General features: G+C 28.9%; 3 protein-coding genes and 1 long non-coding RNA gene across 5 annotated transcripts; 2 read left to right on the top strand and 2 right to left on the bottom strand.

The window, feature by feature from the left end:
• Positions 1–1,516: 1,516 nt before the first annotated feature.
• Positions 1,517–5,159, top strand: LOC117207199 (probable ATP-dependent RNA helicase DDX43). The gene is made up of 11 exons (XM_033447154.1): positions 1,517–1,674; positions 1,810–2,063; positions 2,480–2,971; positions 3,039–3,257; positions 3,320–3,446; positions 3,542–3,707; positions 3,785–4,027; positions 4,113–4,260; positions 4,342–4,583; positions 4,665–4,827; positions 4,912–5,159. Exons 2-11 carry the CDS (start codon positions 1,830–1,832, stop codon positions 5,041–5,043), a joined length of 2,166 nt encoding a protein of 721 aa, XP_033303045.1. The 5' UTR covers positions 1,517–1,674; positions 1,810–1,829; the 3' UTR covers positions 5,044–5,159.
• Positions 5,160–6,075: 916 nt separating this feature from the next.
• LOC117207198 (N-acetyltransferase ESCO2) lies at positions 6,076–9,199 on the bottom strand. 2 transcript variants are annotated; one of them, XM_033447152.1, is made up of 6 exons: positions 9,066–9,199; positions 7,225–8,740; positions 6,935–7,157; positions 6,688–6,861; positions 6,398–6,603; positions 6,076–6,319 (listed from the first exon to the last, which is right to left on the bottom strand). In XM_033447152.1, the coding sequence occupies exons 2-6, from the start codon at positions 8,706–8,708 to the stop codon at positions 6,196–6,198; spliced, it is 2,211 nt and encodes a 736-aa protein (XP_033303043.1). In that variant the 5' UTR covers positions 8,709–8,740; positions 9,066–9,199; the 3' UTR covers positions 6,076–6,195. The 2 variants fall into 2 exon arrangements, with proteins under 2 accessions (XP_033303043.1, XP_033303042.1); XM_033447151.1 differs by having other exon boundaries at positions 8,952–9,184.
• Positions 9,200–9,341: 142 nt separating this feature from the next.
• Positions 9,342–11,123, top strand: LOC117207203. The gene is made up of 3 exons (XR_004487476.1): positions 9,342–9,407; positions 9,962–10,087; positions 10,895–11,123. It is a non-coding gene; the product is annotated as an uncharacterized LOC117207203 (long non-coding RNA).
• Positions 10,539–14,260, bottom strand: LOC117207202 (galectin-6-like). The gene is made up of 7 exons (XM_033447162.1): positions 13,802–14,260; positions 11,997–12,082; positions 11,641–11,845; positions 11,363–11,560; positions 11,196–11,284; positions 10,909–11,103; positions 10,539–10,738 (listed from the first exon to the last, which is right to left on the bottom strand). Exons 1-7 carry the CDS (start codon positions 13,889–13,891, stop codon positions 10,588–10,590), a joined length of 1,014 nt encoding a protein of 337 aa, XP_033303053.1. The 5' UTR covers positions 13,892–14,260; the 3' UTR covers positions 10,539–10,587.
• Positions 14,261–14,347: the final 87 nt, after the last annotated feature.

Below are 14,347 nucleotides of genomic sequence, written 5' to 3' on the forward strand. Positions count from 1 at the left end.
GTAGTTAGTATTCTCGTGCGCAAAACTTGTGTCCTGAAATTCTTGCAATTAATACAGTTTTCCGCATTCGTTATATATATAAGAATATGTTATTTGGAATCGTCACATATTAAAAAAAATTACCATTGAAATCGAAGAGATTGAGTTCAATTTGTGCATTTGCTCAAACTTATTCTGTATCGACAGAATTACGAGTATAATACGTTTCCAACTGAATGAAATAAAAAATACTGGGCAAATATGTAAGCGAATTCAAGGGAATATAATTTAGATATTATTATAAATGCATACCGATTTATTTGAAAAGCTACGTTTAACCAGGATGGTAGAATATGCGCAGGATAGTCTATTCCATTCACTCGCTTAATAATTCTACAAAGAATACCCGAATACGCTAGACATCGCAATTTCTAAATGTTGGGGTCTGTTTGCCTACGATGTCGTATGACCTCTGATATCCTTAGCAAGTTATACCGACCCAAGGACATTTGCTTCAATGTATTTATATCAATTCTACCAAATGTCTAAATCGGACAAATTGTGAATGTAAACAACTAAATAAAAAAAAAAATGTATTTATATATAACTGTTTTTATTGACAGGCTAAACCGGCCCAGTCACGTGAAAAATAGTTCTATACAAATATCGTTACCTACATTTGTACCTGTACTTGTACCTACAAAAACCGTTCCCAATAAAACCCATTTGGGGAAAGCCCATTTGGCTCGAATTAGCAAGCACTTTACACTAGCACTTTACAAAGACCCGGCAAAAGACCTTTCCCTTTCCGTAATCCTAGTCCATGGTACCATCAGCTTATCGCCACGTTATTGTTTCTGCTTGTAAGTTGTCAGTTTATAAACTTATTCCAATTAGCAACCAAAATTTATTCGAATGACGAATAACAAAAAGAGAATAAACAATGAAAACATAATTAACATTAAACACTTAATATCATAATGATGAAAAAGTACATGTATTTAGTTGCTAATATTTGACAGAAATCCAAAATTTAATGATTTTATTTACGTGTTTCAACATTTCAAAAACAGTTTTTTTGTTTTTTGATTATTATTCAATCATCCGAAAAATAGGGGTGGTTAGAATTGAATCAGTGATGCGAGTAATGTGACGCGGTAATGGTTTCTCTTTTAAGATTTATATTGCCTTCGTATCGGTGAGACAATATCAATACAATAATGTAATTTCTTTATCTTTGACTTTTTGTTAATAAAAATTCCATTAACATATTGGTAAGACTTCCTCGATTAAAATGAGACCAAACACGATATTGTTATAAAATTCGGCTATGTTGTGTTCATATTGTGTTTATGAATCTTCCTTGACTCTCTTAACTTGAAATAGACTCTTGTAACCTGGAATCACAGCGAGTGTACCTCATTTGTGGTAGGAGTAGATTCTAAGGGGGTAAGTAGGTTCTCGTATATGCTAGCATATACAACTTCAGCACTTGGCCGCGTGGTGCAGTACCTGTACTGTGGAACAACTAGAACAATGGGCATGAGCAGATCACTGCCCCTCTACTATGGTTCATAAGGCATCCGTTCCTCAGTTTGTTTCCGTTTAGTTGGGAAGAGCTTCCTAAAGTTACAACATTTGGGGTAGAAAGTAGTTTAGTCAAGTTAAGTTGGAAATTAATTACAAACATTTAAGGTATGAAAAACATTATACTTTAAATATATTTTAATTTTTCATAATATACTGAATTTATTTGATAAATAATATTATAATTAAAGTGAATACGCGAAAAATAATTCATACAATTCTAAGGATTGTTTATACTTGTAGATAGGAAGAATATCTTAATAATGAACGTACAGCCGTATTGTAGCAGACCCGCAAGATACAATGAACGACCGAATAATTATCAACATAATACCTTTAGAAGAGGAGAGCGGTATCCAAATTTCCCTCGCAATAATTACAATGTACGATATGACCAATCTGTAATTCAAATCGGTACCGAAAAAGTTGGAAGACTTATTGGCAGAAGTGGAAGTAATATTAGAGATTTACAAGACAGAACAAATACGAAAATTCACGTAAGCATTTATTAAATATTATTTGATTTTCTCTAGTTTCATATAATATATAAATTTTAAATAATTTTGAAGCTCAAAATACAGTCTTATAAAAGATATCACTCAAATAATTTTTTATGTGAATTTTTAAAATATACTTTTTGTCTTCAATATTCAAAATAATATATATATTATATATATTAATAAATATATATATATAAATATTAATAAATATATATATAATATGTATTTATAATAATTATAGTAATATGTATTTTGATATATATGTATATATCAGTAATACTTCATCAAAATACATATTATTGTTTGACATAATTAGTGATACTTTATGAACAACATTTTTATTTTGCAAGCTACATTGTAATTTTTTGACATGTACAGTTTCTAAGGAATAAAGTTTAATTCAATGTCAATAGGTTGAAAGATCAAGTACAAATGATACAACAGCTGTAACCATTATTGGAACTAAAGAAGCACAACAACAAGCAATATGCTTGATAGAAGAGTCATTAAGAGATATGAATGTTAGAACAATACAGCCAGTACGAATATTAGAAAATGGACAAAGAGAAAATGAGCAAAGGGAACATGGGCAAAGGGAATATGTGCAAAGGGGATATGTGCAAAGGGGATATGTGCAAAGGGGATATGTGCAAAGGGGATATGTGCAAAGGGAATATGTGCAAAGGAAATATGTGCAAAGGGATTATGGGCAAAGGGATTATGAGCAAAAGGAAAATGAGCAAAAGGAAAATGAGCAAAAGGAAAATGAGCAAAAGGAAAATGAGCAAAAGGAAAATGGGCAAAGGGAAAATGAGCAAAAGGAAAATGAGCAAGGGGAAAATAAACAAGAGAAGGAGGATGAAAGATTTCTTGATCTTGATTGGCAACAAATAAGCAGGGATCATGTAAGTTTCTATGAAATTATAAAGTAAATTTAATTTCTTTGTATATGCATCATCTTTTTCTGATTAGGATGAATACCACAGACAAAAGTGGGCAAAGTGTACTCCTATTGTTAAACATTTTTACAAAGAGGATCCAATAATTGCTAATTTGACATCAGAACAAGTAGATGCCTTTCGAAAGGCAAACAATAATATAGAAGTGCACATTGTGCTTGATGATGAAGAAGATACTTCTGAAGTATTAAGTATACCCAACCCTATCGAAACATTTGAACAGGCCTTTCAAGTAAGTAAAAATATTTGAATAAATATTTATGAAAAATATAGACTACAATATAAATATTATAGGATTACCCTGAAATACTTGAAGAAATTAGAAAACAAAAATTTGCTCAACCAAGCCCAATACAGTGTCAAGCATGGCCTATTCTGCTTAGTGGCAAAGACCTTATTGGCATTGCACAAACAGGGACAGGTATATTGTAATGTAGTTTTGTCCAATGAGTAGAATAAAGAAAAGAGTAGAAGGAAGAAAAAGAGTATAGAGGAAATTATTTTATTGATATTTAGGGAAAACTTTGGCATTTCTACTGCCTGCTTTGATCCATATCGAAGGCCAGATAACACCAAGATCAGAGCGGAAAGGACCAACTGTCCTTGTTCTAGCACCTACCAGAGAGCTAGCCTTGCAAATTGAGAAAGAAGTAAACAAATATTCCTATCATGGCATAAAGGCGTAAGTAAAATTTATTATATTTTCATTTTGAAACGTGCATGTACAAGGATATATTGATAAATAATTTATTATTAAAGGGTATGTATATATGGAGGCGGATGTCGTAAAAAACAAGTTACTGTGGTAACAGAAGGTGTAGAAATAGTTATTGCTACACCTGGTAGACTAAACGATCTTGTACGCACAGAGGTTTTAAATGTTTCTTCCGTTTCATACCTCGTCTTAGATGAAGCTGATCGTATGCTTGATATGGGATTTGAACCACAAATTAGAAAAGCTTTAATAGACGTAAGGCCAGATAGACAAACTGTTATGACGAGGTATATCAAATTTATTATTAATAAACAATTTTTTAAATATTTTCTATGTGATAACAAATAACAATAGAGCGCTTTTACATTTTAGCGCTACATGGCCGATGAGTGTCAGACGTTTGGCGAAGTCATATATGAAAAATCCAATCCAGGTATATGTTGGATCGTTGGACTTAGTTGCTGTACATACAGTGCTGCAGAAGATTTATATTATTGATGAAAATGATAAGACTGATATGGTTAATATAATGAAAAATTCTTTGAATCTTATTGAATCTTATACTAAAACACATATATTATCATTTTTTTTTTTTCAATAGATGCATCAATTCCTTCGCGACATGGCACCAAATGATAAAGTAATAATATTTTTTGCAAAGAAAGCTAAGGTAGATGATGTAGCGAGTGATTTAGCTTTGATGTCTGTTAATTGTTCAAGTATACATGGCGGAAGAGAACAAGCTGATAGAGAACAAGCATTAGAGGAATTAAAAACTGGAGAGGCTAGAATATTATTGGCGACAGATGTTGCCAGTAGAGGAATCGATATTGAAGATATTACGTACGTCTGATTTTATATTATTTAGAATCTGATCCAAACTTAAATTTTAGAAGAAACCTTTTAAAAAAACATTATTTTTAGGCATGTTTTAAATTTTGATTTTCCACGGGATATAGAAGAATATGTTCACCGTGTTGGACGTACCGGCCGCGCTGGTCGTACCGGTGAGAGTATTACTTACATGACCCGCAGCGACTGGTCTCATGCGAGGGAACTAATTAATATTTTAGAAGAGGCTAATCAAGTATATTTTAGTATATTTATATGTTTATATGAAAATTTGATTATATGTATATAAATTTACATATGTAAATCTTTGTCTTCGCAGGAAGTACCTGAAGAATTATACCACATGGCCGATAGATATGAAGCATGGAAGGAGAAGCGAGCTACCGAAAGACGCTCCGGTGGAAACAGAAGAGGAGGAGGAGGAGGAGGAGGTTGGAGAAGATGGTTTTAGTCTGAAAAGCTACCTGCATTTATACAGTTCCTATTCACTCAGGTTAAGTTATACTTAAGTATATGTATGTAAGAAAAACAGAAATATATGCATTTTTTTTATGGAATGTAAATGTATTAAATCGATAATTATTATTTCAAGGTAATTTAAGGACACTTTTATAACATGCGTTATCGTGTTGAAAAAGTGTATTAATATAATAATAAGTATATATATTTAACAAAAACGAATACAGAATGATATAAATTTTTTTTATTGAATGTAAATGTATTAAATCGATAATTATTTCGAAATTAAGGACACTTTTATAACATGCGGCTATTTTGCAGAAGTGTATTGTTTATATTTTGGATATAAACTAAATAAAAATATAAATTACATACAAGATTATTATTATATTATATATGACAATAATGTTATATGTATGAAATATTGATATGTTATATTTTATTCTTTTCTTTTTACAAACGTGGAAGTGGTACTGGAAGTAAGAACTGTTACTTTAATAAAGTTATTATAGAGGTTAGATGTAAAACATAAAAATTTATGAACTTATTTTTCTGTTTGTCATGTTACACAGAAAATTACGTATTTAAATAAAAGAATTGTTACCTAATATTTATTTGCACATACATGCATATTTTAATTTTCACAGTAACAGAGTAGTAATCAATTCAAGCACACTAATGACAATTCTAGAATAGCAATATTAAAATATTTAAAAATTTGTATACTTGGTCCAGAAATATTACGATTTGAATAAAAGAATTATCATTTAATATTTGCATATATATGCATATTTGAATTTTCACAGTAACAGAGTGGTAATCAATTCAAACACACTAGTAGCAATTCTAGAATAGCAATATCAAAATATTTAAAAACTTCGTTCAGAAATAATCAATATAAAAAGCAATTTTGTTAACAGAAAGATTTAAAAACAAAAATGACAGGAATTTTGCAATTATTCATTTACTGAACGAAGAATAATTAAAATAATAAAAAAATAAATAAGTTCTCTGTAAATACCTATCAGTATAATAAGTTGTGTGACAACATTATTATTTGTACATAGACTTAGTAACAAATGAATGATAAATAGTACTATTACCATAAATTTTGATAGACTTTTTTTTTTATCAAAAATAACATTTAACTATACACTTTGAAATTCCGTGTTTTGGTATATTTTTCAGCAAATATTTTTCCGCTCGGAGTTGGAATTGAAAACGCTATGTCATCTATAGGCATTACATAACCAAAATAAAAATGAGCTCTGAAATAGTTTATATTAAATATATTGATTAATTATGCAAATATTTTCGAAATTATTTATAAAAATAAAAATATTTACCGTAATATATCGATCAATTTTGTGGCTATCCCCTGTCTACGATGATTTAAATCCGTCCATACAACATTGATACCACATTTTGCAGGGCTACTTTCTGCTGTACAGCAGTCCAATTCTAGTAATTCAGGGATCATGCGATGTGCAGTCGTTATATGTTCCGCGACTAATACTCCTATAATAGCTTTGTCCCTAATGTATAAATACACCTAAAGAATAAATTGTATCAGAACAAAATCAAATCAAATTTATAGTACAAGGAAATTGCTTTCTGATATATTTTTCGACATTACTTTTTTCTCCTCGTAATCTGGTAATTTTGTGCAAGCTAATCCTAAATCTCTGTCAACATATTCTAAAACTTCTTTTACTTTCTTCCAACATATTTTCGAATCACTTGGTTCTACCAAGATTACTCGACTTAATGTAAATGGATCCTCCATAATTACACGTTCTGTTTTCCAACCCTAAAAATAATTTCTTAGGTGGAATGTCAAATACATTATTTACACAAACTACATGCATGTAATTTATACGTACGGAAAATTTTAAACTTTTTTTATTATTATGATAATTTAAATGAGCATTTTCATCTTCTGGATCCCCAATTTGATATACAATACCGCATTCAGCACATTGTGTTGCTCCAAAATTCTTTTGCCCTGCATCCAATTGATATTGATTGTCATCACCATTTAGTTTCATAGACAATTGCCAATTTGTAGTTTCTTTTGCATTAAATGTGGATTTTTTATTATTTCCACTAAAAGATCCATAATATTATGAAAGGTGATTCAGAAATTAATCCGTATTTTAAATATTTTACTTACCTCAAAATTTTATTGAGCGAGTAAGCTTTATTAAATAATGGATAATATTTCTCTTCTGATGTAACTTCATTATTGTCCAAAGAAATATTTTTGTGAACTGTTGATGTACTAATGTCCTTAATATTCATAGTGGAAGTCATAGTACTAAGTTCACTTGCTGGTGACATAGTAACGTCATTCAATACTGCTACTGGCTTTAATGGTGAAATATGCTCATGCCTCTCATTAATTAGTACTTCCATAGTATCATAATCATCATTAGCCCAATCGTTCTCCAAAATTTTTAATATATTACTTACTTTTTCTTTCTCTATGGCGGTTTCCAATTCTGGTTCATCTACTGACAAATCAGTTGCATCAAAAGAAGTATCTACATGTTTCGGTTGTCTATAAGCCTGTTTACTACTCTTTTGATTTAGTGCCATTTTACCATCTGACTGAATCTTTAATTTTACATTATTATTTATAGTTACTATAGCTGAAGAATTTCTCTTTGACGACTTTTTAATTTTGAAAAAGCGTTTATTAAGATCAATTTCTGGTGATAAAATTCTTTCTTCTGGCGATGAGCTTACTAACTCTGTTCTTTGCTCTTCTTTTTTTGAAAAATGTTCTTGTATATTCGTATATTGTACATTAATCATCCCTGTACTATTATTATGTTTTATATCTAAATGTGTCTTCAGTTTTGGTTTCTTAATACCATGTGACACACCAGCATTAATTCCTCCTATTGTATGTTTTTTCATAGATCTTTTATAGTTGGATGCATGTTTTATAAAACTCACTCGTCGTTTTTGTTCTGCTAATTCAGAGATGATTTTACAGTCACGTTTGGTCTCAGAATTACTATAAAAATTTCTAGTACTGAGTGTTATATTCTTCAGTTTTGATTTATAATCTCTATCTTGAAATAAAGCTGCTCTAGCTTTTGGTATTAAATAATTTTCATCAGTTTTTAGCAATTTTGTAACTGTATTTTCTAATTCTTCAAATGCATGTCTCTTTAAGTTATTTTCTTTTTTCTCAGGTGAATTTTCAATGATACCAAGAATATTAAGCGATTTACGCCTATGAACTCTTGGTAAGGATATTTTACTATCTAAATTTAATGATGTTATTAATTTGTTTTTTGGACTTCTAGACTTATGTGGTGTTTCTATTATACTATTCTGCAGCTCTATGCCAAATTGTCTTTCTGATGTATCGAGTATTGTCTGATTTGGTGTCTGCTTATTAGAATTGTTGAATGGAGAGTTAGACAGAAATTTTGGTGAATCTAGTAATATTCCCTTTTGTGGAGAATGCTCCATAACATTCATAGGCCCCAAATCTGACTCTTCTCCAGATGAACTGTTTGAATAGTTTAAATCTCTTTGAATTCTACAGATCTTCTTTTTCTTTGAACTTTCACCTGATCCAAATAAACATTTTTGTACTCTACGTGGGGTGTATAATGATTCTTTTGGTAGATATACAGACATGTTCCAACAGCTTTTAATAAGTACTTCAAAAGCTGAAAGAGAGACAAGAATTATATAAAAATCATGAAAAAATAGAAACATTGTTTACTAATACAACTTTTTATAAAAGAACATGATTTTTTCAAACCGGTTATGATAATAATATAACAATGAATCTTTCCATTTATATTTATATTTTAATTAATATCAATAAAAGCTAGAGGAAAACAAATTCTGGAAAGTATAATAAATAAATAAACTAATCTCAATCAGCACGAAGAATAAATCATATGTTGTTAAAAATATTTTTATTTCTTCTCATTTTATTAATTTTCCAAATATCTCAAAACATATTTTATTACACGTCTATTAACATACCTATATATTTGTGTAATAACCTTAAATAATATTAATATCTGCTTTAAAACTAATCCATTCACATAACAACCGAAAATCTGAAACTGCTGTAAAGTTTCCGTTTTTGTACCATGTCTCCACACTCATTCACTCTTCCTAAACTATATAGACGCTCCAGTCAAAAAATATGTCCGATGAGAATATATGATAACAGAGAGGAAATCAAAATGCCACGTGCATTGTTCTATTTGTCTCACAGTATAGGTGCTGCACCACGTAGCTAAATGTTGAAGATGTTCCATGATAGCATATACAAGAACCTATTTACAAGAGCCTATCCGAACTTCTATCCGAAATAGACAAGTATAAATAATATTATATTTTAAAATCATCAAATGTTTCAAAATAATAAAATTACACAATAATTAAACTTAGTTATTTCAGAAAGAGAAATTAATTGTTTATTATAACCTTTTTAGAGAAGCAAAAAGATCTTTCCTTTCGAACGATGGTGGATCAATGGAATGACGCAATAATTTTAATATATCTTTTATACACAAATCTACTTTCCTTGCGATAATGTTCTTGTTATAATGAAATCTGAATTTCGTTTTATTAATATAGAAATGATATAAAAATATTATTTGCAGCCAACTATTGAAATCAACTATTGAAATTACTGTTAAAATGAAATTTATATTTTATTATAACAAAAACATTATCGAAAGAAAAATAAATTTAATGTTAAATCTAAAAAGTTATCGTAAATAAAGAGTATATTAGAATTATTGGGTCATTCGACTGATTCTTTATCGTTTGAAAGATTTTCTCTTCTTCAGTAAGAACAAATATAATAAACAATTAATTTTTCTTTTTGTCGTTTGTAATGGAACTAAATAGGTTTTTGTATATGCTAGCGTGGAATACCTTCAGAATTTATCCGCTATGGGCAGCACTGGTCTAGAAACAACCGAAAGCATAAACATGAGCACTCTCATTTCCTTGATAATAATAAAGGTGTCAAATATATCATGAAGAAATAGGTAATAAAAAATTAAAATTATAATTAAAATTGAAATTAAAAGTTCCTGAATTACAATAATTTCAGTTAATGAGTATTTGATATATTTTAATTCAGTAACAAAGCAATAAAAAATAAAAAACTAATAAAAAGAACGTTGCTTTATAAGATACTTTTGATGTGCAGGTATTTAAATAATTTTAAATAATTTTATGCTCTAGAGATCTACTTCTCAGATAAAGAATAAATAAAATTTTATTATTATATTATTTTAAAATATATATTTATGCAACTGAAGATATTAAAAATATTAATGCATTAATGATAAATTTTTATTATCAATATTATTTCTTTCATGACATAAATATTACCAACAATATGTCATTGATATTACATTACTTAAAAATGAGAACATTTTTATGCCTTTGTGAAATGCAGGACAAATGATATTTAGTTTTATATGAGAAGGGTAAGTTAAAAGGTAAATGCCATTTTATTAAAATGAATAACAAGTAATAGAGATTAATTTGAATAAATCATGGCTAGATCATGAAGTACGATGTCTCCGGATATTTTAAGAGTATCGATGATGGTTGGTTGTAATCTATGTTTGAATTCACCAATCATTTTTTCGCCTAACCATATTGTATATGCTTCGATTTCGCACCGAATTCTATAAAAGGAAAATCATAAAAAATTGCAGTCAGAAAGTCAACAAGTTACTCGAATTTTCAAAAAGTAATTAGTAATTATTTATAACAATATCTTCAATTAAACTTGACCTAGTTAGTTAAAGTTTCATGCATATCGTATTTTGTATTTTTTAAAGATGGAAAAACCTACGTTAGAAGAAAATCACGACCAGGCATCCAGGATAGATGACCTGAGTGCCTTTCTTCGCGTCCCCAAGATCCATTTGACCAACAGTTCATAACGACATAGGGTGCGCTACTGCCATATAAAAAACGTGGATTTAAATGCAACGCAATTGTCGGATGTGGATAAACTGCTTTTCCCTTTTGTAAATTTACATAAAATCTGTTAGCAAATATAGAAACAAATTATTCTTTATTCTTTCTTTCCTCTTCTTTGCAAATTTATTTATTTCTCGAAAGATCATCAACACTCACGAATGAGGCAGAAGTTTCAATCTTCCAGCAATGAAAAGCCTAGTTCCGGTTTTAAATTCATTTTCTATATCTACCGTAATTGGAATATCCTACATACAGAATATTTAATAATAATTGATATTTCAACTAGTAAAAAAAAACAAGTTAGTAATTTAAAAAAGACTTACAAGAAATTCGACCAGTGGTCGATCAATTTTTAAACTTAAAACGTTACTTGGCCTGCATAACTTTGGATCAGGATAAACGAACAATTCAAATTGCCTAAACCGAGTGTCTTCCAATGATCCATTTATTTCAAGATACATTACATCTTCAAGAGGCGTTCTATACGCAAATGCGCAAAAATGTTCTGCATTGACAGCAATCTAGTAAAAGGAAAATTAATTTCGAATAAATATAAGTACTATAAAATTGATAGTTATGTTAAATAACTCTCATTTCTCACTTGATATTCATTGGCAGTACAAAATATCAAAATATGAACATAGGAGTTCCGGCGGAAGGCGGTATGCCCTGCAGGAGAACAGGTTTCCTCCTCTTCCCAACATCCCCTAAATTTCGAATTTCGAACCACATAACCCCTGTCTAATCGTGCGTTGAAATGTAATGCGATATTTCCGGTAGTTTTGCATAATAAGTTCACTGAAAATCTGTGGCAATTGTGTTTTAACGAATATTACAATTGTGATTTTACAACTTCATGATTGTAATTTTCCTGTTTAAAATTTTACTGTTTATTTTAATGACTTTTAAAATTAAAAAAATTTTGGTTATGAGATTTTTCTTACGATAAGATATCACCTCAAAGCATTGGGAGGAACATAGCCTGTAACCACTACAGCTGATGTTGGTTTCAAAGGTTGCAATGGAACTGGTTTTGAAGCATTCTGGAATAGAGTGCGTGCATACATTTATAGTTAAAGAAATATATATTACACAAAAAAGTATTTATATTAATACTTTATTACTATAAATTATATTTTCGAGATATCTTGTATATAAGACAAACTTTTAATGCAAATTAAATTAATCTACGCTTATGTATAATTATCAAAATATGACACGAATATGTTTTGTATTTCGAAATACCTTTGCGCTTTAAATTTGATAAGTTTAACTATATAATAACTTCTATATAACTTATATAACTTATATTATATAACTTATTAAGTTATTATATAGAACGTTTCAATTCTTTACTAGTCTTTGTTAGAATGTTCTGTAGTATAAACAAGACAAAAATGTTATATATTCACAAATCGTTTTAAATTTTATTAAAAGGTTATAATAAAAATAGGAAATATGGAGAGAACGTAACTTAGTTCTCCGGTATCATTTGATTTCATACTAGAACACTATATATGCTGGATATTCCAAGATAAAATATCGTAGTTAATAAAATAATCTTCGTTTATTAAGGACATGTAGTTTGAAAATAAAGATACAAGCGGAAAATTTAAAAAAGAGTAGGATGGGATAAATGTTGGGAAACTATACATAAGCACAATATATATAAACTATTCGGAATCCGAATACGAATCTTCGACATTAGTCGCCATGAGAATCATTTTATTACATGTGCAAATTTTCATCTTCATTTTCTTAGTACAAGATAATCATTCACAACTACTTGAATCTAAACAAGAAAAAAGATAAGATTAAAGAAACGCTTTTTTGAAATTTCTTAATACCTAATCTGAAGATATTTTCGTTTCATGATTTTAGTATAAATGCAATTCATGGTAAATTTACAGCATAACTTTTAAATGTATTTTTTCTGAAACAAAACTAGCGTTTGAATTAAAAGCTAAGACAGAAAATATTGAGTAAAAATTTACGTAGACGTTTGATTCAAACTTGTGTATACGTACTATACATACATATGTATGTACTGTATATATATGTAGTTTATTCAAGACTAATAGTATTATGTATACATTCATCAGTTATTGATCAATTTTATAGAATTTTTTCGGTTGAAAATCTCGTCTTATAATTCTTTAGTGCTAAATATAATTGCCAAAGAGAGAGTAGATTATGATTAGACTGCAGATATTTGTGCGAATTCATATTATTACAGGTATAGATAAAGAATTGAAACTTAAATAAAACAGTTTTATTCTCTGCATATTGTGACATATACTTTAGTCTTGATGTTTTATATATTTTTACATTCATGCATATGTATATTTTTGTATATATTTGTATATTTATACTTGTCACAAATGCATAAATGTCCGTAGTCAAGTCATATGTATCAGAATTATGTATATACAATGTTATATCATTATACTATCGTATATATGTGTGTTCATTATGATAATGATGTATTTATATACCTCTAACCTAGTAAATCAAACTGATAAAGATCATTGACATATTAATCGAATAATTAGTTAATTATATTACTTAAAGCAATGCAAATTTAACTCGACTGAAGATTTAGTTATCAATGTAATAATCAAGTCCACATACTTAAGGTACTAAATAATGTAAATACATATAATATGTAGAATAGGTTAGATATTTGCAACTACATTTTAAATTGGAAAATCTACATTTATGTTATCTATGACTCAATTTTTTTATTACCGATCGATACTCACTAACGGCACTGTTTCTTCATCGACAAACGAAAATTCACGAAGAGCGTTTTCTTTTGTTTGCACGAAAATTTCAGTTTGATGTACAGACATGCTCTCTTTAATAAGTTCGAAAAATGATTTATTGGAACATTGCCATATTTCAAGCTGCGTTTTCGTGCACGCGATATCTTTCTTCTATTTACTTCTGATGCATTTACAAATATATTTGATTCGATTGAAGGCACATATTTGAAAAAACACTTTATACTTCATCGATTTCAATACAAAAAATTTAAGTTTCTTTAATATTTATTTTCTCTTAGAGTGTAATGTAACAATTGTTTTGATATAAAAAGTGGGCCCAAATATTTTTATAACACATGCTTTATTGAGTTAAATATGTAGAGAATTATTTTTCTTTCTCTTTTCAAATATAGTAATTCTCTCAAAACTTGACAATGAGCATTTTAAAATATTAGAAAACGGTAATTACTAGTAAATTTTCGCACGTTGTAAACATATAATTAAATGTTAATAATAAGATCACATCACAAAGGAATCAAAATT

The sequence above is a fragment of the Bombus bifarius genome, unplaced genomic scaffold (assembly GCF_011952205.1).
Source record: "Bombus bifarius isolate JDL3187 unplaced genomic scaffold, Bbif_JDL3187 scf7180000008023, whole genome shotgun sequence".
NCBI lineage: Eukaryota > Metazoa > Arthropoda > Insecta > Hymenoptera > Apidae > Bombus > Bombus bifarius.